Source organism: Ambystoma mexicanum, chromosome 1p, assembly GCF_040938575.1.
Source record: "Ambystoma mexicanum isolate Mex_15411 chromosome 1p, UKY_AmexF1_1, whole genome shotgun sequence".
NCBI lineage: Eukaryota > Metazoa > Chordata > Amphibia > Caudata > Ambystomatidae > Ambystoma > Ambystoma mexicanum.
The window spans coordinates 1,268,087,327-1,268,113,701 of NC_090921.1; the positions used below are offsets into that span (position 1 = coordinate 1,268,087,327).

At 47.9% G+C, this 26,375-nt stretch overlaps 1 protein-coding gene across 2 annotated transcripts in view; it reads right to left on the minus strand.

The window, feature by feature from the left end:
* The window catches only part of EMC10 (ER membrane protein complex subunit 10), a 282,747-nt gene that overhangs the window by 23,956 nt on the left and 232,416 nt on the right, over positions 1 to 26,375 (minus strand). The window contains exons 6-7 of one of the 2 annotated variants that reach the window (XM_069605141.1): positions 25,845 to 25,938; positions 24,556 to 24,648 (exon numbers count right to left, since the gene is read on the minus strand). In XM_069605141.1, the coding sequence (XP_069461242.1) occupies positions 24,565 to 24,648; positions 25,845 to 25,938 (178 nt within the window). In that variant the 3' untranslated portion in view covers positions 24,556 to 24,564. The remainder of the gene's footprint in view (positions 1 to 24,555; positions 24,649 to 25,844; positions 25,939 to 26,375) is intronic. The other variant, XM_069605137.1, reaches the window with a different exon arrangement.

The window sequence follows — 26,375 nt, forward strand, 5'->3', positions numbered from 1 at the left end:
CATGACCTAAATTCAGCCTTCATATCAGCCATGAAGGCTTGGATATCATCTTTGGTGGCAAGGGACCCTTTGCATCGGAGGACCTCTGTGGGGTGAGCTTAGGGGGGTCCTGTTTCTTTCCTCTGTCAGATGACAGCAACATAGTAGCTATGGTCAGGGTTCTTACCAGATCGCGACCGCTTAGCCATGATGTCTTCCGTAGGTGGGTCGAGGAGAGATCAGCGATTTCCAGGGGGGAGAAGGGCAGATAAGGTTGTGGTGTTGGGTCAGTTCGTTGTGCACCGTCATGCAGGGTATAAGCAGGTTTTCTTATCAGTTCTTTATTGGTGCGGGGGGGGGGTGCTCCAGCGCTGTGTCTCTCGAGTGAAGCACTGGGCGACGGGGGGGGGGGAGCCCCCTTATTCTCAATTCAAGAGCTGTGGGCAGGATTATTGCGTCTTCGTAGTCAGGGGCGGGAGGCTGTTGTGAGGGTCGGGGTGCCCCAGGAATGGGAGTGAGGCACCGAAGGTGGTGCAGTTCCAGGGGTGGATAAGGGAGAAAGCCACTTTTTAGCTATTCCTCCTGAAGGAATAGTCGTCACAGCACCTTCAGCTACAATTGGTGAGTGTGGCTGGAGTTAAATGAGGGTTATTGATATTGATATTTTATTTCTATTGCGCTCATACACAAGTGTTTCAGAGCGCGACAAGGCAAGGGAGGGGAACAGAGGAGAACAAAACAACGATCTTACTAGGCCCAGTTTCATTGAGAATATGCAAGTGCATGGGAGAGGGGGAGGGGAAAAGTGCATGGAAGGGGGGGAGAAGTGGAAAGTGCGAAGCAGAGGAGAAACAGATGAATAACCATAAATAAATAATAAAGGCAACAAACAGTGGTAGTGCAGCCAGCAATTTGCAAGTGCTAGGTTTAAGGCAACAGACAGTGTAGGTCTGATAAGTGCAGGAAGAAAAAGGGGGGGGCTGTATGGGTACAGATACAGACCCCAGTGCAAGGGGTGGCCCCGAGGCAGTGCGGGAGGGTGGCAGGGTGAGCAGGTACCTGGGCCCGGAGGACAGAGGGTGGCCAGGTGCACGGTGCCAAGAGAGAACAGATCAGCAGGGGAGAAGGGGCGCAAAGGCAAAGGAAAAAAGAGGAAGGTCTTGAGGTGCTTCCGGAACCGGAGATGGTTCTCCTCAAGTTTTAGAGAGTGGCAGGGAGGCTGTTCCAGAGGGAGGCCCCAGCCGAAGACAGAGATCTACCCCCAGCTTGTTCCTTTGAAAAACGACTGACCCTGAGGGAGTTGGAGGTACAGGAGCGAAGAGCTCAGGAGGGGAGGTATTTGCGGAGGGATAGCTGAAGGTATTTTGGACCCAGGCCCCAGAAATCCTTGTGGACAATGCAGAGGGTTTTGAATTTAATCCTTGCATCCACTGGGAGCCAATGGAGAGATTTCAGAGCTGGAGAGATACCATCCCAGGGCTTGAGGCCAAGGACAATTCTTGCAGTCCTGTTCTGGATTAGTTGCAGAGGGCGGAGAGTAGAGGCAGGTAGATTTAGAAAGAGGCTGTTACAATAGTCCAACCCAGAGAGAACCAGAGCTTGGGATACTATGAGCTTCTGGGAGAAGGAGAGGAAAGGCAGACTACCTCTGAGGAGGTGCAGTAGGAAATTTGTCTTTTTAGAGACCTCAGATATGTGGGCGGAGAAGGAAAGGGTGGAGTCAAAGATGACCCTGAGGTTCTTAGCCTCGCAGGCGGGGGTAGGAGGAGGGCCATGGGAGGCCGGCCAGAGAGTGAGGGGAAAGGATGGTGAAGGTGTGCCGATGAGGAGGATCTCCGTCTTGCTGGCATTCAGACAAAGATCATTGGCGGCACACCAATCTTGAATGGCAGTTAGGCAATCAGAGATGAGAGAGGGCGAGGAGGTGGCAGAGGGCAGCCTGAAAATTAGTTGAGTGTCGTCAGCATAGCACTGAAAATTTGAGCAGAAAGTGGCAATGCAGTGGGCGAAAGTTGCCAGGTATGGGTTGAAAAGCCAGGGCCAGAGGTTAGACCCCTGGGGAACACCACAGGCAGAGAGGAAGATCCTTTGTTACTCGTATCTCACCATTGAGGGTCCACGCTGGGTTATCACCAGGGGCTAGTCACTGGGCCCATTTAGTTGCCCCCCCCCTCCACCCTCAGAAAGCTCCCTTCAATAGGACCAAGGGAAGCCTTAACCGACAGCGATCTATACCATGTAGGCTTTGCGAGACCGCACCTCAGCAAAAGGAGAAAGGAGAGAAAGGTGCCCCACTGTATCCAAGACCGCATTCACTAATGCTGCGGTCGCCTTGTCAAAGCTAGGACGGGGGGTGGGGGGGCGTTGAGGGGGCCGGGTGATGAGGGGGGGGGTGAATAGGTTGTTTAGATGCTAGATGAGAGGGGACACCCCCCCCCCCCCGATTCCTTCGTCCCTCTGCCAGGGATCAGTGACATTGGGAGGGTCTCCTCGATTTACCGCCAGTACCTGGGAACAGCGAGGCTCCATCCGTATTCCTCCATGATTTCACGGCCCGCGGGGCCTCGCTCGCTCCACCGCCAAGAGTTTCCCCTGCCTCTCCAGTGAGGGGGGGGGGGGGAACGAAGGCAGTCCAGCCGAGCACCAAGGTCTACTGGGCGGCCTGCACCGCGTGTGGCTGTCGGAGCACAGGGGCATCCCGGGGGGGGGGGGGGATCTTGGGGAGCCCAGAGGCCGCGGGGCCACCAGATGGAGTAGCCTGGCGGCCTCAGGGGTCCATAGGGTCGGGAGCGCTCCTCCGCTATTCCACGACCCGTGTGCTCCGCTCCCCACTGTCGCGGGGCACCTCCCCGCACGCCCTATCCCTGGGGCGTGGAGCTCCGTCTCGGGCAGGGACGGATGGATGCCACAGGCTGAGCGTTGCGCTCGGTCTTCAAGCTCCTGGCTGGATGGAATTTTCAGGGTGGGGTGGTGACAATGGAGCATGGCAGGCGAAGCGCCTCAGTCGGGTTCATCAGGGCCGAGGACTCTCCCTTTCACCCCTCCTCCCACAGGCTTCTATGGCTCTGCCCGCCATTTTGGATCAAACGGCGGAGGGGCTGCGGAGTGCACCCGTCTCGGAAACGGTCTTCCCGGGGCCTCAGATCTTTATTTGTGCTCCGGCGGCAGCCCCAGATCCTCTCAAGCCAACGCAGGAATCTTATTTGCGAGATGGCTCACCAAAACCTTGTTAGTGCTCGAAATGCAGCGGGCCCTCCACAGAGCCCATCAGGGGAGCGACTGCATAGGCGGCGTTCCAGGCCACACCCTCAGCAAAACAGTTTTTAATGTCAAGAGCATTAAAGGCATTAATGTAGAGCCTCAAATGGGATACATGTGAAGAACTTTAACACAAGGTTTAGGTCCCAAACAGGTACATTAAATGGAACTGGAGGGTATACATTAGTAAGTCCCTTTAAGAATTGTAAAATCAAGGGGATTTAAAAAAAATAATCTACTTCCGAGGAGCGCTTAAAAATAAAAAAAAGTGCTGCCAGGTATCCCTTAATGGTTCCAATCTGGAGCCCCAGATTGGCTAAGTGCAATAGAAAGGAGAGAACTATGGGTGTGTCACATTGAAATGGATCCACATTATTATCCTTCCACCAGTTGCTGAACTTATTCCAACGGCAACGGTACAATGATTTAGTTGTTGGCCTTCTGGCCGAAAGCAAAATCTCCATTATGTCATCTGGAAGGTTGCAATCCTTGTATCTCAGCCTTTCAGAAAGCATGCGTGAAGGCAGAGTGTCTTGACCTCTGGATGGAGAACTCGACCTTCCTCTTGCGAGAGAAGATCATCTCTTAGTGGAAGACGTATTGGAGGGCAGATGGACATGTCCAGAAGGTCTGGGTACCACGTTCTCCGGGGCAATTAGGACCATGTGCTTCCCAAACTTTTTTAACCTTCTGATCACACGAGGAATGAAACGGACTGGAGGAAATGCATACAGGAGTGGAAATTCCCAGTCCACCACGAACGTGTCTAATAGAGCTCCTCTTGGGGGAAATTCCCTGGAGCAGTACTGTACGCACTTCAGATTGACACCGGTCGTAAACAGATTCACTTGAAGGGTTCCCCAAAGGGGGAAGATCTCTTGAAGGACTTCCTGAGCTAGTTCCCAACCGTGGGAGGCTGTGCTCTGCCTGCTCAGAGCATCCGCCGCTGTGTTCTACTCTCTGGCTAGCTGAACTGCCGGCAGAGATTCCTTCTTGTATTGCCCAGAACCAGAGCTGCATTGCCTCTCTGCACAGTGGTAGTGACCCTACACCTCCTCTCTTGTTGAGGTAGTACATAGTCACTGTGTTTACCGTCATTATCAGGACGTTCTTTCCCCGTACAGATGGCAGAAAGGCCTTCAGCGCTAATCCAATTGTCCTCAGCTCCAAAACGTTGATGTGTAGTTTGGACACTGATGTAGACCAACGAGCGCAGATTGTCAGTTCGCTGGTATGAGCTTCCCACGCCATGAGTGAGGCGCCCGTCACTACCATTATCTCCGGTCATGGTTGCCAAAAAGATTCTCCCTTGAGAATATTGTCTTTGCAAGCCCACCATAGAAGGTCCTGAGCAAGAAAGTCCTGAGCAACTTTGCTCGGAACTTGCAGTTGGTCCGACATATTCCCTGAGGATTGGGACCATTGTGTCCTGAGAGCCCATTGAAGGGATCTCAATTCTAAGCGAGCCTTTGGCCCCAGGAAAATGCAGGATGCCATGAGACCGAGCAACCTCAGAAAATCGAAGGCCAGAGGATTCTGGGCATTCTGGAATTGTGTTACCATCTGCAGAATGTGTTGAGCTCTCACCTCGGGTGGCGAGGCTTTCCCAAAAGAAGTATCGAGGACAGCTCCAATAAATTGGAGTCTTTGGAATGGTATCATAAGGGACATCTTGTAAATGAGCCAGAAGCCGAGTCTGTGAAGTGAGTGGAAGGTGATACCGAGATGTTCCCAGGCTTGCTCGGGTGAACAAGCCCTGATCAGCCAATCGTCCAGGTAGGGGTAGACGTAAATCCCCCCTCTCCGGAGACTCGCTGCCACCACCGCCATTAACTTTGTGAAAACCCTTGGAGCGAAGGTCAGCCCGAATGGCAGAACGCAAAACTGATAATGAGAACTGCCAACTGCGAACCTCAGGTACTCTCTGTGCTTGAGATGAATTGGCACATGAAAGTAAGCATCCTGAAGGTCCAATGATACCAACCAGTCTTGGGGTTTGAGAGCCTGAAGGATATGAGAAAGTGTAAACATCTTGAACTTGTCCTTCCTGAGGAACTTGTTCAAGTTTCTTAAGTCCAAATGGGTCTCAATCCTCCGTCTTTCTTGGGAATCAGAAAATAAGGGGAATACCAACCCTTGTTCCTCTCCACTACAGGTACATGTTCTATTGCACCTTTCTCTAGCAGGGTTAAAATTTGCTGCACAAGAAGCGGATCCGGAATTTTGACAGTTGTATCCCGGTGGATGATCCGGAGGCCTTTTTTGAAAAGGAAAGCAGTAACCGTTGCCAGTGCCCATGCATCTGAAGTAATGCTCCACCATTTGTTCAGATACTGAGAGAATCTGTTTCCCACCAGGGTCTTGTGGGTCAAGGCCTCAGAGTTGCTTAGAGGACTGAGAGCCGTTGCTGGGACTGATTTAGCACCCCTTCCTCGTCCACCACGAGGGAATCTTCTTTGGCCCCTTTGTCCGGCCTGTCCTCTTCCTCTCCCAATTGAGGAATAGAAACGAAAGGACCTACCCCTCCAGGAAGATGAGCCTGAATAGGGTTGTTGAGGTGGTCTAATGGCGGCGCCAAGGGATTTAGCTGCCGCGTTCGAGGTCTGCAGCTTCTCCAGACTCTCATCCGCCTTGCTGCCAAACAACCTCGAGTGAGCAGTCTAGCCTGTACGTCCAGTGCAAACCCCGACTTCCTCAACCGCAAATCTGCATAGTACTGTGCTACCAGCCATGGATCTGCTGATGCTGTCAGCAGTATCCAAACCTGACTGAAGACATTCTCTCATTGCCTCCTTACCATCTTTAATGATCGCCAGGAAGCCATCTCTTTCTTCGCTTTCAGGGATGTGATCAGCCACCATGGCAACACAGTCCCACAGGGTAAATGTGAATCTGGATAGAGTGCAAGTCACATTGGTGGATTTTAAGGCCATACTGCCTGCCGTGAAAAATGTATGTGCCCAGGCATCTACTCTCTTGTCATCCCTATCAGGAGGGATAGAGGGATAAGACGATTACCTGTTTCACGCAGCTGCCTGAAATACTAAGCTTTCAGGAGTGGGGTGCTTGGTCAGGTATTCTAGGTCAGTGCTGGAAGGCCTGTACTTCCTTGCAAAGTTCTTGTTAACCGCAGGTCCAGTTTCAGGGGTCTCCCAATTAGGAGTGACTTTTCTCTGCAGTGCCATATGAAAAGGCAGAATTGGGTCCTTCTGTGGACCCCGGTCTAAGATGTCAGTCATGTCATCTTGTTCATTTGCAGGGGAAAGCCTGCTCCACACCATAAACTCAGTAACTTTACTCATGCTGCCAAATTCCAGTTCAGACGAGGTATCCAAATCACTGGCTGTCTGGAGATTGTCATACACGTCTCTAATATTTGACTCATCAGAACATTTTCTTGCAAAAAACTGAAGCGCGCTGTATCGGAAAAACAGAACTGAAGCCAATGAGCACTGCTTTACATTACTTTATAGCATTTGTAATGCGCACCCATAGACCCATGGGTGCGAGTGCGCGAACAAGGGACACATTTAACAACAAACAAGCAATGGATATCCTGAGGCAAAGGTATACCGGAAGAGAGAGAGATATACGATTGTTACTAATTAAAAAGGAAGGTTTTAAGACCCTTTTTGAAGTTACTCAAGACCGAGGAGTTTCTCAGGTGGCAGGGCATTCCAAAGCGCCGGGGCCACGAACACAAAGGCACCAAGTTGCGCATTTTTGGTTTTAAATCTTGGCTGGTTAAGCAGGTTGTGATTATTAGAACGCAAATTTCTAAGGCAGGGTTTTTTTTCCTATGCATCTTTGTAGGGCATTGTACCCTTAAGACATTTAAAGGTGATGACCAAGATTCTGAAAGATATCCGAGATTCCACAGAGAGCCAATGCAGAGCTTGACGCACTTCAGGACATGGGCCCTGTATGAGAGTCCAGCTACGACTATAACCGCTCCATTCTGCACCACCTGGAGACGATTGATAGTGGATTTGCTGGAGCCTGCAAGCAGACTGCAACAATAATCCAGTTTGGCTCCTGCAATAGTTTGAGCGATAGATTTGGCATTCTGTTGAGAGATAAGCGGCCTAAGGTGGCCCAACAATTTAATATAGTAGGTAGCAGATTAAACTATACTGGCTACATAGGGCTTCATGTTAAGCGACTGATCCAGCACCACTCCCAAGATTTTTACTTTAGGGAGATTGGGGATTTGAAAATCCCATAATTGGAAGTGCTTATAGGCTGGGTCAAGTTTGGCTAAAATGCCCTCGGATCCAACCACCATAAGTTCAGTCTTACCCCGGTTGAGTGCGAGGTTATTTAGCATCATCCATTGTTGAATAATGGAGAATATGCGGTTGAGTTCACTCTCGTCAAGGTCATGCTGACCCGTGAGAGGGATGACACATTGTGTGTCATCTGCATAATTAGAAAAGAGGATACCCTCTTGAGCTAGATGAGCGAAGAAAGGAGCCATAAAGATATTATAAATACAAGGAGATAGACTGGCTCCTTGCGGAACTCCAAAGAGCACCTGAATGGCTGGTGCCTTTGCCTCATTGGCACACACTCTGCTGAATCTATTAGATAGGAAAGAGAGGAGCCACTTGGTGGCAGCCTGGGAGCAATTGGCTACCGACATAAGCCTGTCTGCCAGAATGGAGTGATCGACAAGCTCAAACGCCGCAGATTGGTCTAGGGAAATTAGGAGCGAAATCTGCTGGTTATCCAATCTCTGAAGCATTTGAGATTTGAGGTCCAATAAAGATGTCTCAGTGCCGAAGCCTTGTCTGAACCCTGATTGAAAGTGATTAAGGATTGGGTGCAAATTAAAGTGTTGAGCGATTTGAGTAAATGCAACCTGGTCCAATGTCTTCAGCAGAAAAGGGGTGTTGGTTATCGGCCTATAATTGGTAGGGACGGTCTGATCCAAGTTAGGTTTTTATAAGAGGGGGTGACACAAGCTTGCGTCATCTCATCAGGAACAGTGCCATTGAGAAATGAAGAGTTTATAAATTTGCATATGGCCTGTACCAGTGTAGGAGGACATGTTTTGATCATAGTGGAAGCACAGGGATCCCCTGTGCAATAGGTGGCTTTAAGTTTGGAGATAATAGATGCTAGTTCCTCCTCCGATATAAGAGTAAAATCGAAAATGGTAATATCTGGGTTCCTAGTAAATATATTACCAGCTATATGAGTGCCGTGGATCTCGTAGGCTTTTTTTTTTGTAGCTATGCCTTCTCGAATTCCCTCCAGTTTATTTGACATTGCATTCTGGATATCCAGACACGAGTCATCATTTTTGATGATCGTGGATGCGACGGGTTCTGGCACGACCTCTTGTTCTTTCAAAATTCTGAACAGTTCTCTAGAATCAGATGAAGCATGTGAAATTCTGGTGTTCAGAGACGATTTCTTAGCTTCCGTAATGGCTATTTTATATGCTTTGGATGCTTTTTCGTAGTTGGAAAGTGCCAACTGAGATTGATTAGCTTTCCCCACATTGAATAGCTTTAGGGAGGCCGCTTTGATGGTTTGGAGTTCAGGGGAGAACCATGAATCAGTTATTTTAGTTTCTACAGATTTTTTTTGTTTTCAAGAGGCGCAAGGGTGTTAACCACCAGGTTCAGGGAGGACTTGATTTTATTAGCTATAGTGCGCCTGTGTCATCAATCTCCAAAATTGGCAAGGCCTGTGATGTCAGGGCTTCTATTTTTTCCAGGGTCAGAAATTTAGTATTGCGATATGAAATCGCTTCAGAGTGGAGCCGTTGGACTTTAGTAACATAGGGTACTGTGGTCAAGAAGTGGACAAAAGCATGATTTGACCAAGGACAGGGCGTTACCATCACGTCGTGACAAGGACTATTGATGGCAGATACCCAATCCAGGGTGTGACCCAAATTATGGGTAGGGGCTTGAACCATTTGTGTAAGGCCCAGGTCTGTAAAGGACTAGGCTAGTGCATGCACTATTTATGCTGAGGACGTTGGCGATCGACAGAGGCCCTCGAGGGACATCGACGCGATGACACTGCATACAGCGCCCTCTGTCGTGAAAGATGCGGAATACGTGGGAGGACAAAATCCATTTGAATAACACATTTGGATTCATTTCACAATCCATTTTGAAATAGCCGACTTTGAGACAGGATCCCCTTCTCTTTCAGTGGCTATGGAAACAGTGGTTTAGTTTCATTTGGGTAATACAGTAAAGCTCTTCTGGCATCCAATGTATGGAGGCTTTTCTCTGCTGAATTTGTCAGGTTTTGGAAAAAAGCCGGAAGGTCTATAGACTGACATGGAACTTGGAGATTCATTTAGTAGAGAAGCGTGGATGTGTGCGCAAAACCACGTTGTCCTTGTGAATGGTTACAAATGGATCTTTAACAGAGCGCCTGCTGTTCACTCACTCTCCTTATAGATGTAATGGCCACGAGAAAAGCAGTTTTATAAGTGAGACACTTAAGACTGGTTTCATGCATTGGCTCAAAAGAGGGCCCATCCATTTAGTAAAGACTACATTTAAGTCCTACCCGGAAGCTGGATTTGAAATTGGAGGGTGTAATCTTTTGACCCCTTCCCATAAAGGCTTTAATGACATGGACATTCCACCAAGAGAGGTGGTGTAAGCAGAAAGAGCAGCTAGATGCACTGTTAGTGAATTAAAGACTAGTCCTGAAACCAAAAGGTAAAGTAGGTATAGAACAATGTGAGGGCGTGTGCAGTCACACTAGGATTGACGCTCCATGATCTGCACCAAATTACAAAGTGAAATAGCAGTGACTGGTGTTAGGTTTATGTGCTTCCTTAGAATGTCCATACATCTTTGAGGAAGATTCAAATGTCCAAGCACTAAGAATTCAGGAGCCAAGCTGCTAAATTCAGTGTCTGATGACATGGATGCAGTGTTGAGACCTGATCTTGGGACAGCATGTTGAACGAGCATGGCAGCTTGACTGGATGACAAAGACATTCTCATTAGGTGCAAGAACCAGGTTTACCAGGGCCACATTGGAGCTATTAAAATAAGTTTGACTTGTTCCTTGTGCATCTTGTGGACTATCCTGTTGAGAAGAGGCATTGTGGGGGAAAAGCGTAGGCAAACCTTCCGACCAATTCATCCACAGGACGTTCACCCATGGATCTTGTCTGGGGATCCCTGGAGGCGAAGTCTGGGCATTGTGCTTTCTCCAGTGTAGGTAATAGATTTATATGTGGATGACCCCATTCTGCGACGACGTTCTGTAAAATGGTAGCGTGCAACTGCCATTCGTGCTCTATGGGAAGTTGTATGAGTCTGCTGAGGACATCCAGTAGAAGATTGGGATCCCCTGGAACATGTTGAGACAGGGGGCGGAACATGCTGTGTTCAGTGCCCAATTCCATATGTTTTGGGCTAGTCTGGACAGACCTGGAGAGTGTGTCCTGTCCTGTCCTGTCTATATAAAACATGGCTGAAGTAATGTGTGCTAAGACTAGAACTGTTTTCCATTGTAACTGGACTTGAAAGGCTTTGAGAGCTTTGAACACTGCCAGAAGCTCCAACGGTGGCATGTGCTTGTTCAGTAGTTTCTGTGCCCAAACGCTGTGCGCTGTATGATGGAGATCATGTGCCCCCCAGCATGAAAAGGAAGAGTCTGTGGCAAGAGTGGCCTCTATTGCTGGTGTAGTGAATCATTTCACTTTGAGAAGGTTCTCCCTTGGCCACCACTGCAGAAACAGAACTAGAGGCTGAAAGACAACCATTGGATCGTCCCACTCACCGCTTGCCTGAGACGACTATCTTGCAAACCACACTTGCAGTGGACGCATGCGCAGGCGGGCGTGAGGCACTAGATAGATACAGGAAGCCATCATTCCGAGCAGGCGCATGGCCTTGCGCACGGTTATCTTGACGAACGGCTATACATTGTGGAATAGCATATTTTGGACCCTCTTCTTCAAGGGGAAGACAAGACTGTCTTCAGTTTGTTCGAATGAACGCTCCCCGAAATTGTTTGATTTAAGAAGACTTTTTCTCATTGATGGAGAACCCTAGTTGAAACAATACAATGATTTCTCCTGTGTTCTTTAGACACGCTTGAGGTGTGTCTCCTGTAATTAGCCATTTGTCCAGATAAGGATACACTGGAATGGATGTTCTGCGAAGGTGGGCCGCCGCCACTGCTAGAACTTTGATAAACACTCTTCACGCGAAGGCTATGCTGAACGGCAGCACTTTGAACTGATCAGTGTTTCCCACTTGGAATCTTGGGAACATTCTGTGCGATGGCAACATTAAAATATAAAAGTATGCATCGTTCATGTCCAATGTTGCCATGTAGTCCGCCTTTTAGATAGGAGGGATTACCTCCTGCAGGGTAGTCATCCTGAATTTTTGTGGGAAGTGCACTGAATAAATACCCTTGCTTGCCTCTAGAAAAGGGAGGAGTTCTATGGCTCCTTTCTGAAGTAATGTCTCCACTTCCGCTTGCAGGATGAGCTGATCCCGCAACATCCGCCTGTGCTTTGGCAGATCGCAAAAGGGTTTTAGGAAAGATTTGAAGGAATATCCGTCTGCGAGGGTAGACAGCACCCACTGGTCTGAGGTCATCGCCTCGCATGCGTACGCGAATGATCAAATTCGATCTACTGGAGATACATGGGAGGTAACCTTGATGGAAAGGTCACTTGCTGGCAGGGGTAGAGGAGCCTCTTGAGCAAGGGTCTCCATCCTTTATTGTCAGCAAGAGCTACTTGTATTTGAGGGCCAATAGGCATGAGCTACTGAGGTGGCAATATTCATGAGCATGGGAATTTGTGCCATGGTTTTTTGGGGAGGTTTATTTGTTCTTTATACAGAAAAGGAAAACATATGCATTCACCATTATATTAAAAACTTCAAAGGTTTGTATGATTTTTGGGGGGATTGCACAAGTAAAAACAACCCAAGATGTGTTATAATGGTTTAAAAACAAAATAATCCATCATACAAAGTTCCACTTTGTCAAAAAGATAAAATCCACTGCTATGTTAGCTCATCCCTAAATCATGCAAATTGGAACAGTGTGGCATGCTCATATGCCGTTTCACAGAATTAAGCCAACGAAATGTAAGCCAAAACATAATTTGTAGACTACCCTTGAAAGCTTTTCATGACAAAATAATGTGAAAGATTGAAAATAAAATGACATTTTGGAAGCCATGTGATCAGTTTATCACTTTAAAAAGTTAAATGCATTTGCAAAAAGGCATATGTCACAGGACTATTATAACACTGTTTTATGGATAGGACTTGAAATGTGCACAAATCAGAACAACCTGACGAGACAATATATGGATTTGTATATCAACATGTTATGCACAAAGAGTATGGTTGTATTGAGGTGCTTTTGGTTCATAATGAACAGTGAACTGCCAATCATCTGCCCATTATGAAGAAGGCTTTATCCCAGAGAAAAACGGAAAACAGACAGGGGCGATGCTTCCCCTTGCAGGAATCATGCCTTCTGGTGCATGCACAATGGGTAATTACTGGCGTGTATGTGCTGCTGTACTAGAACTATTGGGGGCACCAGCCTCACAAACATGATATGAAATGACAATGACATATTGTGTGCACGGGCATCAGCAACATATGTTTTACAGTGGCACTGCTGGCACATTTTGTGTGCAAAGGCATCATGAAAGCATGTTGTAAAAAGCTCTTATTTACTGCCCACTTTGCTTACCTAATTACTTCATTCATACTCTTTGTTTCAGAAAAGACAGTCTGAAACCAAACTCGCAAATCATGTTCTTTGAGTCCATTTGTATGAATCAGCAGAACCAGTGAGCCTTGCAACATACACATAGATTACGGCCCCTTTTGAGAACAATCACCAGCTTCACCACTGCTGCCACCACCCATAGCTGCTCCCCACGGTGTTTTTTTTTTAAAACTTTTGTTTATTAAGAGAGCTGCTTCATGGCAGGGCCATTATACAAACATTACATTAAGGCTTAGGCATAATTCTGTCATATATATGTACAAGGCAAACGGGTAAATACAATAAATCATGGGGAGGGTGGAGGCGTTACATCAGCCTCGGGTAGTAGATTACATAGATAAAGCCGCAGTAGTGTCCATATATCGTTGGGGTGGCAGGGTGTTGGGACCGACAGTACAAAGAGTTCCTCATTATCATTTACTATTCATAAGTCTTTCAGGAAGTCAGTTAGTGTTGGTCTTGCTGGCGATTTCCAACACTTCAGGATACATCGCTTGGCGATGACGCATGAGATATTAAACAGTCACCTTGTGGTTTCTTTCACCTTGCCAATATCCCCAAAGAAGTATTTTAGGGGGGATGGGGTCGCTGGGATCGAAGTAATCTCCTCGAGGAGCTCCGCCACCTCCTGCCAGAACTCTACAATCAAAGGGCATGACCAGTACATGTGGTATGTTCCAGCGTCTGGGGCGTTGCATTTTGGACAGGATCCTGTACAGTTTTCTACGAATTTGAGTAATCTGGCAGGGGAGCAGTGCAGTTGATTTAAAATTTTGAATTGCAACAGTCGCAGCCCAGAGTTCATCAAGACAGTTTTGGTAAATTGACAATAGTGGGACCACTTAGTGTCGTCGATCACTGTGCCTGTATCACGTTCCCAGGTCTCTTTAATTGTGTTGCATGAAGTGGAGTGTGCCTGCACCAGGGAGTATAACATCGAAACCCCCTTGCCATGAACATCTGCGGACATCACAGCTCTGATACATTCATGTGTTGGAGGTTCCAGTGGGAATGTTGGCCATCTAGCAGCGAACGCAGCCCTCATTCGGTGGAATTGAAAGCGTTTAAGCTGGCCCCCGCCCACCGCGCTGATAAAGTCTGTAAGCTCACAGAATGTGCCACCTGGGAACATGTCCCGCATTTTAAAGAGTTTATCTGGGGCCCATGATTGCTGGAGAGCCCTGTCGAAAGTAGGGGCAATGCTGGAAAAATTCCATAGGGGGACCTCTGGGTCGTATGGGGTCTCTAGGCCAATTCTTTTGTATATCCTGGACCAGGCGTGTATGGTGGTACGTACTGGGTCAAATGGGAAGGTGTCTTTGTAGGTAGAGTTGAAAATAACGGAGCCTATGTAATTGGGGCGGGCGGCATATTTTTCCAGGAATATGTGGGTAGCTGTGTCCTCCGGTTCGAACCAGTGTTTCACAAATTGTGCCTGTGCTGTTAAATAGTATAGTTCAAAGTCAGGGGCGGAGATACCGCCCTGCGAAAATGGTTCCACCATCTTCGCCCACCCTAACCTAGCCGTCTTACCATTCCAAATAAAGGGAGAGGCAAGTGAATGGAGTTTTGTAAAGAAAGTCTAGCCGCGCCAAATTGGGATGTTGTTAAAGTAATATAGGAGTTTGGGAAGTACCACCATTTTAAGTAGTGTCACTCGACCGTATAAGGATAGCAGAAGGTTGGTCCACAATTGGAACTTGGTTGTCAGGTTTAGAAGTAGCTCCCCGTGGTTGTGTGCATAGCGTTTGTTTATCCCTGGTTACCATAATTCCCAAATAGCGTACCTGAAAAGGAGCGGGCTTAAACCCCCTTATCCCAGAAAGGTCTCCAGTGTTCGGGGTCAGTGGGAATAATTCAGACTTTGGGATGTTGATTTTGTATCCAGAGTAATCCGAAAATGTGTGTATATCTGTCATTATATGTTGCACATTCTCCTGTGGGTTTCAGACATACAGTAGGGTGTTGTCCGCGTACAGTGATATAAACTGTGGGCGACCGGTCATCCTGAGTCCTCTGTGCGAGTGGTTCTTACGGATATATTCGGCCATTGGTTCTATGGTGAGTGCAAATAGGCTGGGAGAAAAGGGGCAGCCCTGTCGGGTTCCTCTGTCTAACAGGAATGCGGGGCACAAGGTGTTATTGTTCAGAACTCTGGCTGACGGCTGTGCATATAACAACCGAACACATTTGACAAAATATTGACCAAGACCGAACCGCTCAAGCACCAAAAAGAGAAAAGGCCCAAGAAAACGAGTCGAAGGCCTTTTCAGCGTCCAGAGCCACGATAGCCGCCCTCGCCCCCAGGTCAATCTGTGCCATTACGCCAAATAAACGCCTTAGGTTTAGGGCCGTGGATCTGGTTGGGATAAAGCCGGCCTGATCGGGGTGTACCAGGATTGGCATATACGGGAGAAGTCTGGTGGCCAGTAATTTAGCGAAGATCTTCGCGTCAGTGTTTATTAAGGATAGGGGTCTATAAAAGGCCATGTCTTGTGCTGGTCTGTGGGGTTTCAGGAGGACTGTGATAATTGCTTCTCGCATGGACTCCGGGAGGGCGCCTCGGTCCATAGCTTCCTCCCACACTTTCAAAAGTAAAGGGGCTAATTTATCCTGAAATTCTTTATATAATTCGGAGCCCAGGCCGTCTGATCCAGGGGCCCGATCAGAGGATAATGATTTGATAGCTGCAACAAGTTCCTCAACTGTGATGGGTTGATCGAGTATGTTCCATGTCTCGGGAATTAATGGTACCTAATTGCGTCTTCCCTGGACTTCACATTATGGTTAGAGTATAGGGAAGAGTAGAAGTCAGCGAATGTGGCATTAATGTCATGTTCTTTATTAACCATTGTTCCTAGAGTTGTCTGTATACTGGGGATAGGAGTGTGGTGTCTATCGGCTTTGAGCATATTGGCCAAGAATTTGCCAGCCTTATTGCTTTCCCCAGATCTGCGGGCCTTGGCCGGGGCAGTCATGTACAGGACCTCCCTATTGGCTAGTTCGTTAAATTCCTTTAGTGTGATATGGATATTCAATAGGGTTTCCTTGTTAAGTGTGGCACTATATTCGGTTTATACGGTGTCTATTTTGCCTTCGGTTATGCCCACTTCCCTTTGCACGGATTTCAACATACCGGTGGACTTGCCTAGGATAGCTCCCCGGATCCAGACCTTAAATGCATCCCACAGGGTAGCATAAGTGCCCACCGACCCCTCATTAAGTTAAAGGAATTCCTCATTTTCAGTATGAAGGGCTTCACATACATGGGGGTCTCTCAGGATTGTGGGTGGCATCCTCCATCTTCTAGCTGGTGATGGGGTATCACTTAGGTTAATATCAAGCGTTATCGGTGAGTGGTCTGAAAGGGTGCGGGGGTGTATTTCGCAACCAGAAACCGTTCCAGAAAGGGAAGAGCTGATAAGCCAGTAGTCTATACGCGAATGGGAATCATGCACGGACGAATAGAAGGTGTATTTCCTCTCGTATGGGTATAGTGTACGCCATGCGTCAATTGTGTCAGTCTGTTCCATTATTTGTTTCAGAACTAGTGTGGCTTTGGGGGGAGCCCTAGGGGTGGTCGTCGAGCGGTCTAAAGATTGATCGAGTATTGTGTTGAAATCTCCTCCCCAAATTACTTGTGCCTCCCCCGATGCGGACAACATATCAAGTATTGTACAGTAAAATTCAGGGTCATCTACGTTAGGTCCATACGTGTTAATTATTACTATCTGACGCCCCGCTAATTCCCGCAAAACCAGTGCATATCTACCTTGTGGGTCTATCTTACTAGAGTGATGTTTGAAACACAGCTTGGGATGTATAAGCGTGAGAACTCCCCTAGATTGGGCCGAGTATTCCCTGTGAGGTCCCCATCGTGGCAGGAATTTGGTATTGACGTTACCTAATGCATGTATTTCTTGTAAAATAAGAATATGAGGGTTATGTTGCGTTATATAGGCTGCGATCTTCCTGGCTTTAACCGGGTTGTTCAGTCCTCGGATATTCCAGGATAGTAGTTTAATGTTGAAGCCTTTGTTAGCCTGTGTCGTAGCCATATCTGGAATCGCTTGTTTGTCCATTGTGTTGCCGCATCTCTGCGCAGTGCGGGGCTACTGCCATAGAACAGCTCCATGATTTTAAAGTTGTAAGATCCCCAAACAGTCCTGGCAAACTGCCAGGAGTAACCCTTTCTCTATTCCCACTCCCACCCTCCACCCGCATGATCAACCCCAACAAGATGATGTATCCCTTTAACCATAACTTTTGGAAGTCTCCTGGGGGTGCAAGCTGTACCGACATGGCTGCTGACCGAGGGGGCTCACGGCTCTGCTTCAAACAAGTGGTGGTCAGGACCACCTCACCACCCTCGGATTTTGAACTTTATAACGGGTATAATACAAAAGGTTGTCCGTCAGCCGGCAGGGTCGTCTAGTTCCTCGACAGGCTGTGGTGGCAAATTCTGGTTTATTGCTCGATCTCTGGGGGGCAGAGGGATGGAGGCTTCAACATATGTCATGGCTTCCGTGGGATTTTCAAAGAAATGTGCTCTGCCCCTGTGTTGAATTCTCATCTTTGCTGGGAAGATGAGCGCATAGGGGATCTGGCGTAGCCTCAGTTGTCTCTTAACTGGTTCGTAGGACCTTCTTAGTGTTTGCACATTGGTTGAAAAGTCTGGGTATATATGTATTCTGCTGTTCTCGTAGTGTAGAGTGCCTTTTTTCCCTGGATACTCAGGATTGCGTCCCCTTCCTTATAGTTGAGGAGACGGGCTATTATCGTGCGGGGTGGTGCTCCGGATCTGGGGGTAGGTGCCAGGTTGTGGGGGGCTCGCTCCACAAGCAAGTGGTCTGAGAAGGAGTCAGCGCCCAAGAGGGTTTTCAGAAGGGTTTCCACCTGGCGTTCCATGGACCCCTTGCCAAAGGTTTCTGCCACCCCGACTAGGCGGATGTTATTCCATCTGGACCTTGATTTGAGGTCCTCGCATTTATTTAGGTTCTTTTGGAGGTCTCCTTTCAGCTGAGCGATGTCTCGGCTGTGCTGTGTTATCGAATCTTCATTGGTACTGATCCTGTTTTCCGCCTCCGTAATACGTGTGCTCTCCTTGTCTACCCTTGCCTTCAGGGAGCTAATTGTCGCCACAATGTCGTCCAATTTACTATTGACTGCGAGGAAGCTGTTCTGGACCATTGTCATTAATCGGTCTACCCTCTCGTCCGCCGGGGGCTCTGGTTGGCTGTCCATTGGTTTTTGTGGTGGTGTGGTCGACCAACGAGGCTGGGAGCTGGCAAAGGAGTCCATTGGACCAGTTTTCTTGGAGCCCACCCCTTTCTTGTCGTGGCGGCCCATATGGTGGGCCGAGTGGCTTGTGTTCTCCCTTGTCCCTCTGTTCTACGGTGTATTATTGTCCAGCAGTCTTGGGTGGGATGTAGTATTATCATGTGCGGTGATGTTGATCCTTCCCGCCGTCCGTGTTGGGCTTGTATAGCTCAGCCACAATGATATAGTGGTTCCAGGATTGTAGTGGGGTTCTGGCTGTTATGGCCGAGCTGTATTTCGAGATCCCCGGTATAGGTATTTATGTGGGCTCTGCCGGCTGTTGAAGCTTGCTATTTCCTATATCAAGTTGCAGGTGCACATCTGCGGTCAATAGCCAAAGTCTGCAATAGATAAGTGCTTATCTGTTCAGAGTAGTGCCCAGTGGTGTCTGCAGTGCGTGTACCGCCTGCCAGTTGCGTTGCAGGTCTATCTGGAGCCGGAAGGCCCTGTACTCAAGAGAAGGATTTATGTAGACCTCTTAAATGGTGCGAATTGTAGCTTGTGGTTGATCCAGGTGGGTCACCCTGCACCACTAATCCGCCAGGGCCCCCTGATTAGTGACCGCTCCGCGAGATCAGCGTGCAGGTCGGCTCCAGCGTTATCTTTTCCCACTGGGCCCCGAGGCGGGGGGTTGGTGTCCGTTGAGCGTGTGCAGTGGATGTCCCAAATGTCCAGCAGCCCTGCTGTCCACCCTAATCCGGTTGCTTCCCCGGATTCACCCTAGGGTAATAGCGTGGGTGGGTAGTGCGTGTCTTTAGAACGTGCGGGTTAAGGGAAGCACGCCCCAGGACCTGATCGCTCCCTCGCCGTCTGTTAGTTGGCTCCCGATGTACAGGGTGTGCATGGGCTGGAGCGGCTGGATCGCTTTATGGAGGGCTAGCCACACAACCTACCTCTAAGCTGGTGCGTGTGGGCCACCCACCGCGGGCTTCCCGCGAACTCCAAATGTCCACGGTGGGGATCGCCGTTGTGCAGCAGCGGTCTGCGTGGCGCAGGGCTGCGGCAGCTCCGGTCACCGAGGGACCCACTCAGGCCGTGGGTCGCGTCCCTCCAGCGATCGTGGTTGTGGCTGGAAGGTAGGTCTGCACCCCTCCAATGGTCGTGGCCGGGATGCAGGGTCGCGTGTCTTCGGGAGCTCACCTCTCCCGGATCGCCGCGCTCAACGGGGTGAGCCGGCACTGGCCACCTCAGCCGTCTCTCCTGGTCTGCTCCGTGGGTGCAGGCCTGGGGTAGTCTCCGGATAGTGTGTGGAGCTCGTTTCAGGCCAACTCGCCTGTGTCACGCTGGACTCACTAATGTTAAAGCCGCGTAGCGTGACCCTTCCCCCACTCGGCCTGTAGTTGGTGCCCCGCCCCCGACCTGCCGTGGTTTTCTTATGGAGCTGTGACTCGGGGTTGTCTCCGCCGCTCCCCCGGCGCGAGTTCGTAGAGCAGTATCTCGGGAGCACGTGTCCGTTTTTCACAGGTTTTGACAGGGTGATGCTGCAAGTCTTCCGTTGCCGTTTGTGTATGTTTTCCGGCGGCTAGGTGGCCCCTAAAAGGATTCATTGAAGAATCGGATGGATTACGGGCCAGAGCTCTCCTCTCAGGCAGCCATCAGCTTTGTGCGCAACAGCGCCCCCCAGCTGCTCCCCACAGTGTTGACATATTTGGGGTCACACTACAGCTTGCACCTACTCATCGTTGTGGATGGATGCACTGCCTATCACCACTTCATAATTTAAGTGAGTCTAAGACAGTAAGTGCTGGTGCTCAAAAATAAGTGCCAGGGCTGAGCCCTGGCAAACACCCCCACAAATTAAGCACAGTGTGGCGGTAACAAAAATACCACCACATTACTGCAGTTTTTTACCAACACTGTCGCACTTGCAACGAGGCCCAATGTAATGAGCAGGAGGGCGGATTGTGTGAGTGAGATGGGGCCCATGCATAGATGTTTTGATGTGCTTAGACATAGGAGCTTCTGACAAATAGACTGACCTTGTAAGGACAATAGGTCACAGTCTGTGTCACTAGTTTGGATTGCCATGGAGGACTTTAGCCTCCAGCACATTTTATCAGCTGCCATTCACTGGTGCTAAAACCCAAATATTTGGGTGATGCAGCTCTCAGTGGGACAGGTTACATGAGCTGGGCAAATTTGCTGCAGTGCAAAGATGTTTTGGAATTACATTTGCAGAATCTAAGTGATAGTGTTACATTGTCTGGCATTGGTGCTAAAAAGAAGAAATATATGAAATGTGGCCCAGGTTGTGCTTGGAACTAAATATCCTTGTAAAATTATAAAGGTTTATTATCAATGACACTTTGCCCCGAAAAGCGTAAACATTTTACTTGATCAATTCTTAAATTAATCTTTTATTGGTATTGTTGCACAAGTGCATATTGGTGCTGGCATTCTGCCCATGCCATTTTGTCCATGCCATTTTTTCAATTTATGTCAGCATATGTGTTAAAGCACAGAACATGTAAATTACTAAATACATGTTTACAAGCTGCTGATATGATATGGTATTTATAACGCACCTACACACAAGTGTTTCACAAGTGATGTGCTGCAGCTCCTCCTATTACTTGTGACTTCTGCTCTGCAGGGAGAGGCTTAGGTAGAGGGCAGAGGGAAGACGACCAAGGGCCACAGACAGCAAAATAAACTGTTCATTTTGGTGTCCGATGTGAGCGAGCCATTGGGAAGCTTTAGACGAGCTATTAGTGGCTTGCGATCAGCGGGTTGGCGAACCTGGCTGTAGAGGTTGCAAGCCTACCTCTATCTTTGCCTTTGCCTTGTCTGAAACCACGGTGTTGAGAGGTTTGGTAGGTAGATTGTGTACTATGGGGTGCGTACCAGGAAGAGGACCCAGATGAGGACCCTGAATGTGTAGGTCTGGAGCAAAAGGAACGGTGGGTGTTGGAAGACACTGCGTTGGACAAATGGCTTGCTAGAAATAGGATTTAGGGTCTTAAGCGTGTCGTGTTTCTTCTTCGCTGTCTCTAAAGCTTCATCGACAGCTTTGCCAAACAGAACCGATTCCTTGCTTATTAAAAAGTGGCCTGGGTTTCTGGTTTGTACCCAGAATTACACGGCTAAGTGTGCCTTTTTAATAAGGTTGCTTGTGCCAAGACTCTGCCCGCTGTTTCAGCTGAGTCGAATGTGTTCCTTAAAATGGTACAGGTGTCCGGTCTACCCTCCTTATTGATGTTGAGTAGTTGGGACTTGGTGGGCTGGGGACATCAGTCAAGTTACTTGGAGCAAACCCAACTGGAAATCACTGTAGCTTGCTAACAGCATAGTATTGTTTGCAATACATGCCGAATAAGCTGTTGAAGCAATTACCCTTTTGCCTAAAGCGTAAAGCTTCTTGCATTTCTTTACTCTCCTGTGTTTGGATCTGAAAATGCTCCGTCGCTCTTTTAACCAGATTTATTAAAAAGGAGTAGGTCGTCAATGGGCGACAAGTGCCTGGTCTGCTGTAGAGGATCATCAAAAACAACATCTGTCTCATTCAGGGCATCATGAGTGGGAGTTGCTGGCCAAGTACCTTGATCAGCGTCCCCTTGCCAAAGATTCTGATCCCCCTTGGTCTTGCACCAAATAGAGATCACCTTGATCTTGAAAGATGTTAAATGCCCTTACAGATGACATGAGGTGGAGAGTGATGGAGTCTGGGAGACTACGGGGGTGGCTCACCCTCCTAACGGAGCAGGATCATTTGCTTAATGGGATACTTTTCCATAAAAGCTACAAATTCAGATACCCTGTCCATAGTCTTCAAATGTTTCTCTTGTCCATGTTCCTGTTCTTGCAACTACAGGAAGGGTAAATACAATTTCCCCTGGGTTACCTTGTGGAGAACTTTGATAATGTCTCTGCAGACATAGTGTAAGTTGAAGAGGTTACAAAAGTCAGCTGTGTAGGTTGGTGTGAGAAGAGAATGCGCAATTCTGTGGTGGGGATTTGGCATGTCTACGTTTAGAAACATGTTATCGGTGGTCGATGCCGGTTTATGACCGACAACTGATTGTCTCCCTACTGCAAGACCAAAGCCTGGAGAAGGCTGCAGCCGGCCGTCAAGAAGGAGACGTTTGTCGACGCTTCAGATGGTAGGTGCCAGACGTCCGCAGATCAATCGTTGAGGCGACTGTCAAAATATAAATGATATTAATAACAATTATTTGTTAAACTGCAATCTCTGTAGCTAAGCTACGAGCTTCACATATGCGACAGACCATGATGGCAGTAAGAAATTATCTGAGCGACCTCAACGAATGAAGGATCATGGGTACAATACACGTCACAGCAATAGTATTATAAGCACGCGTTGTCAATTGTCCTTTTCAAAACTCGAAAACAACTTAGGACCCACCGATCATTACTGGCTACACGACATTTGGACACCCCATCCATTTCCATGGATTTCCTCCCCTTCACACGTGAGACGGTTGTCTGAAATCTGTCAAACATCAATGTGCTCATAGAAGGAACAGACAAAGCTCATTTGAAGCATCCAGACACACGGACCATACCGCAAACGCCTTGAAAATCATGTTTCAAGGCCTTACGATGCACCGTTTCCAGGATATTTGCACCCAACGTACTGCACCAGGGTGAGCCGACAGGTAGGGAGAGCGCACAGAAGGTCCCAGAATTCTGCAGCATGGCAACTATCGCCTCCCCTCCATGTCTGCTCCCGGTATGTCAGTCAGCCACATACACCCATTCTCAGAGCAGTTTCATTCAGAGAGTAAAGCACGTCAAGTGATAAGAGACTCAGAACAGCGATCGACAGGATCGCAGATTTTCAACAAACAAGGAGTGTTATCATGCCCGTCAGCAGAACCTGTGCAGAATACAGCTACTTTTTGCTAGTATACATATAGAGCAGTTGGCTGTAGATCTAGAACAGCACCATCTTCGCTTCAAAATGTATGCAAAAAGCCTGCACTACTGGAGGAAGGAGAACACAGTGGGAGACCAGGGCAAAATCACAGAATTCCTTACACAGATCTATCACTGGACAACAGAAAGCAACCTGTGCCCAACAAGTCTAAAACAGAAATCCTTCTTGTGAGCAACAACCGTGACAAAAAGTTCACTTTCCAGTGCATCCAAATCTTACAGTATTTTAACAAGGCCGACTCAGAAAGTAGATATTTTAGGGGGCCTATTGTACCCAGGGTTCCCCTCCTTCCTACACATTATCTCCACAACGAAGAAGACTAATTTCAACCACACGATGCAAACAAAACAAAAAAGCCTCTACTCCTCCAAGTAAACACAAGACTGAACTCGCAGCGCTGCTAGACTAAATCAATATAGTTTACGCTGGTACACCAAATAGGTGAATACAAAAATCACAAAAACAAATCCAGAACTAGACAGCCAACTCAAACTTAAAGAAAATACACAACATCATTGCATACTGAAGACCCTCCAGTATTGGTCATTGGACCAACATATAAAATGTAAGATTCTCCTAACAATGTTTAAAGAACTTTCAGATAGAGGCGCAATTATCTCCAGAAATGGCTCCCCATTGTATCAAGACATGGAACCTAAGACCCAGCACATCCAGAGCAATCTGCCATGTCAAGTTCAAATGGGCCAAACATCCAAGAAAAACTACCAAGAAGCGAGCACCTGCCTCTTGAATGCTTGATCCCATAACTTAATTCTCTTAATTACCCACAGACCTTTAAACAGCAACTAAAACTAGCCCGCATTAGGAAGTTCTTACCAATTCAACTTAATATTATAGACCGTTCAGGGGTTGCAGACCAAGCGGCCTGCAACTAACATCTCCCAGAATTACACAACCTCCTGAAACCAGCCCCTGTGCCTGATCCCGCAAGCTAGACAGTCATGGCTCACTGACTGAACTCAACAGGACTACAGAATCTAGCCCCCACTGAAAACCTATCATTGAGCAGATCCCAGGGAAGTGGTTACTTAGCAACATGGCTGCATGGTACACGAGAAATAAATATTTAAATAAATTGTATTTGGGATCATATTCTAGGCTCGATACAAATATGTTCCTTGGTGACCCTTTATCAGTTTTCACCCCAAAAGGGATATGCTAGAACCTGAAACAGGGTTATGAGAACTACCAAGCATGGATTCCATGTTATAAGTAGCACTAATAAGGAGTGACAGAAAGCAAGAGTTGGTGCGATGAAGCAGATTCAAGAAAGCAATAGAAAGGGGAGTGGGGTAGCAAAGGAGTTGTGGGAGAATTGGGTGCATTACTTTAAATCCTCACGCCTGCTGTCCTTGCTCCCTCGGGACTTTCATCGAATTGGTTACCATAAGAAGCAGAGCCCCTCCCAGAATTAAATGCCACTGTGGGGAGGGAAAGATAAAAGAGGTCAGACACCAACCGGCCCAGAGAAAACCATTCTACCATTGTGGCCAAACACCTTTCAAGTTCCTTACCTGTACCTTGTTAAAATAGTGTGAGTCTCTTCATCTTCTGCATACACTACGACCACACCTGCAGCCCCACCCTGCTCGGTGCGGTGTTGGGCAAACAGGCAGTTCTTACTTTCACTCTAGTCAAAACACCAACACCTCCCTCTGCTTCATGTTATTTAGGGGAAATCTAAGGGAGTCTGTAATACCTTCAGCCAATGCACTCTAATAATGCATATGTCTTTGGCTCTGCTTCTTTGAGAACTTTTCTGGAGTCTGTACTACACCTCGGATCAAAAAGCCAAGCCATTCCTCCCCCAAGAGTCTAGATTAGCCCTCTGCTTAAAGAACCCACAGTAACTTCACGTCTGCATCCTGCAGGGAAAATATTAGGGATTCTTAATCTTCCATCTACACTATTTGCACCTTCCTCCTTTGTGCACCATCCAGAGAAACCCTAAAAGAAAAGTCTCCGCTATCCCTTGGTACACACAGGGTCTTTTCAGCTTGTAACAAACTAAAATGCAACCATTAAGAAAGAGGAACCTCTTCACCTGAGAATACTATCCCGTGGCAACTTCCTTTTTCTTCTTCCGAATGCTTCCAAGACTATGGGCCTGATCACGACTTTGGCGGTAACCCTTAAATCCGGCGGTAGCGCTATTACCGCCGGATTTAAGGGTCCGCCAAATCAGGACTTCGGCGGATTTCGCCCCAGCTCTGAGCTGGAGGAAATCCGCGGAAAATTCGCACTATTACCGCCGGCGAGAAATCCGCCGGCGGTAAGAGCGCAAAAATTCCCCATTGAGCCCAATGGGGAATGGGGCATTCCCGAATGGGCTCAATGGGGAATGGTGATTAACATTACCACCGAACTCGTGATCCGGCGCTATTAGCGCCGGGAGGTTTGGCGGTAGGGCTAATATCGCCAGCGTTACCACCAAAGTCGTGATCAGGCCCTATGTCACTGCTGAGGCAGATCTTGCTAGAGACAGTAAGAATTGTGACGTGACTTGAATACTAGAAGCAACATCAGGATGGTGGCCAATGTCAGACTTTGTTACTCTTTAACACAAGCTTTGATAGAAAGCCAGTGGCCTGCCAACTGAATAGCAGCTTCAACTCACATATTTAGCGAAAAAGGACTTCTGCTCCTGAGGATTCTTTGCCTTCTGAGCCTGCTCCATCTCCAGACGTTCTATAAAAGCTGCTGTCTCTGGCCTGAAAGAAGGGAAAAGACCCAATGACATGATCAGCTTAGAACAAAGTTGAGCAAAAAGTTAATCACCAAACATATTTACATCAGAAGGAAAAGGCAAATCCCATCTAGTCTACAAATTAATTTGCCCCGGTTTCAGGCCCAATTATGCACCAGAGCAGAGAGATGCAAATGACATGTGCCCAACGCCACTGGAAAGAAAGTCTTTGGCATTATTATTATACAGGTATTCATTGTGCGCTTTACACTCCTGGGTGAAGAACAAGTTTAGGGAGCGAGAAACAAGACATAGGGGATCTAACAACAGGGAAGGGAGGGGAATTTGCAGCAATGGTTTTACAAGTACCTTGGAGAAGAAACTGGGGATCAAATCACTCAGTGTCAGGTATGGTGGGGAGTAGATGATGTATGGACCTAGGTGTAAGGGAGGAGCCATTCA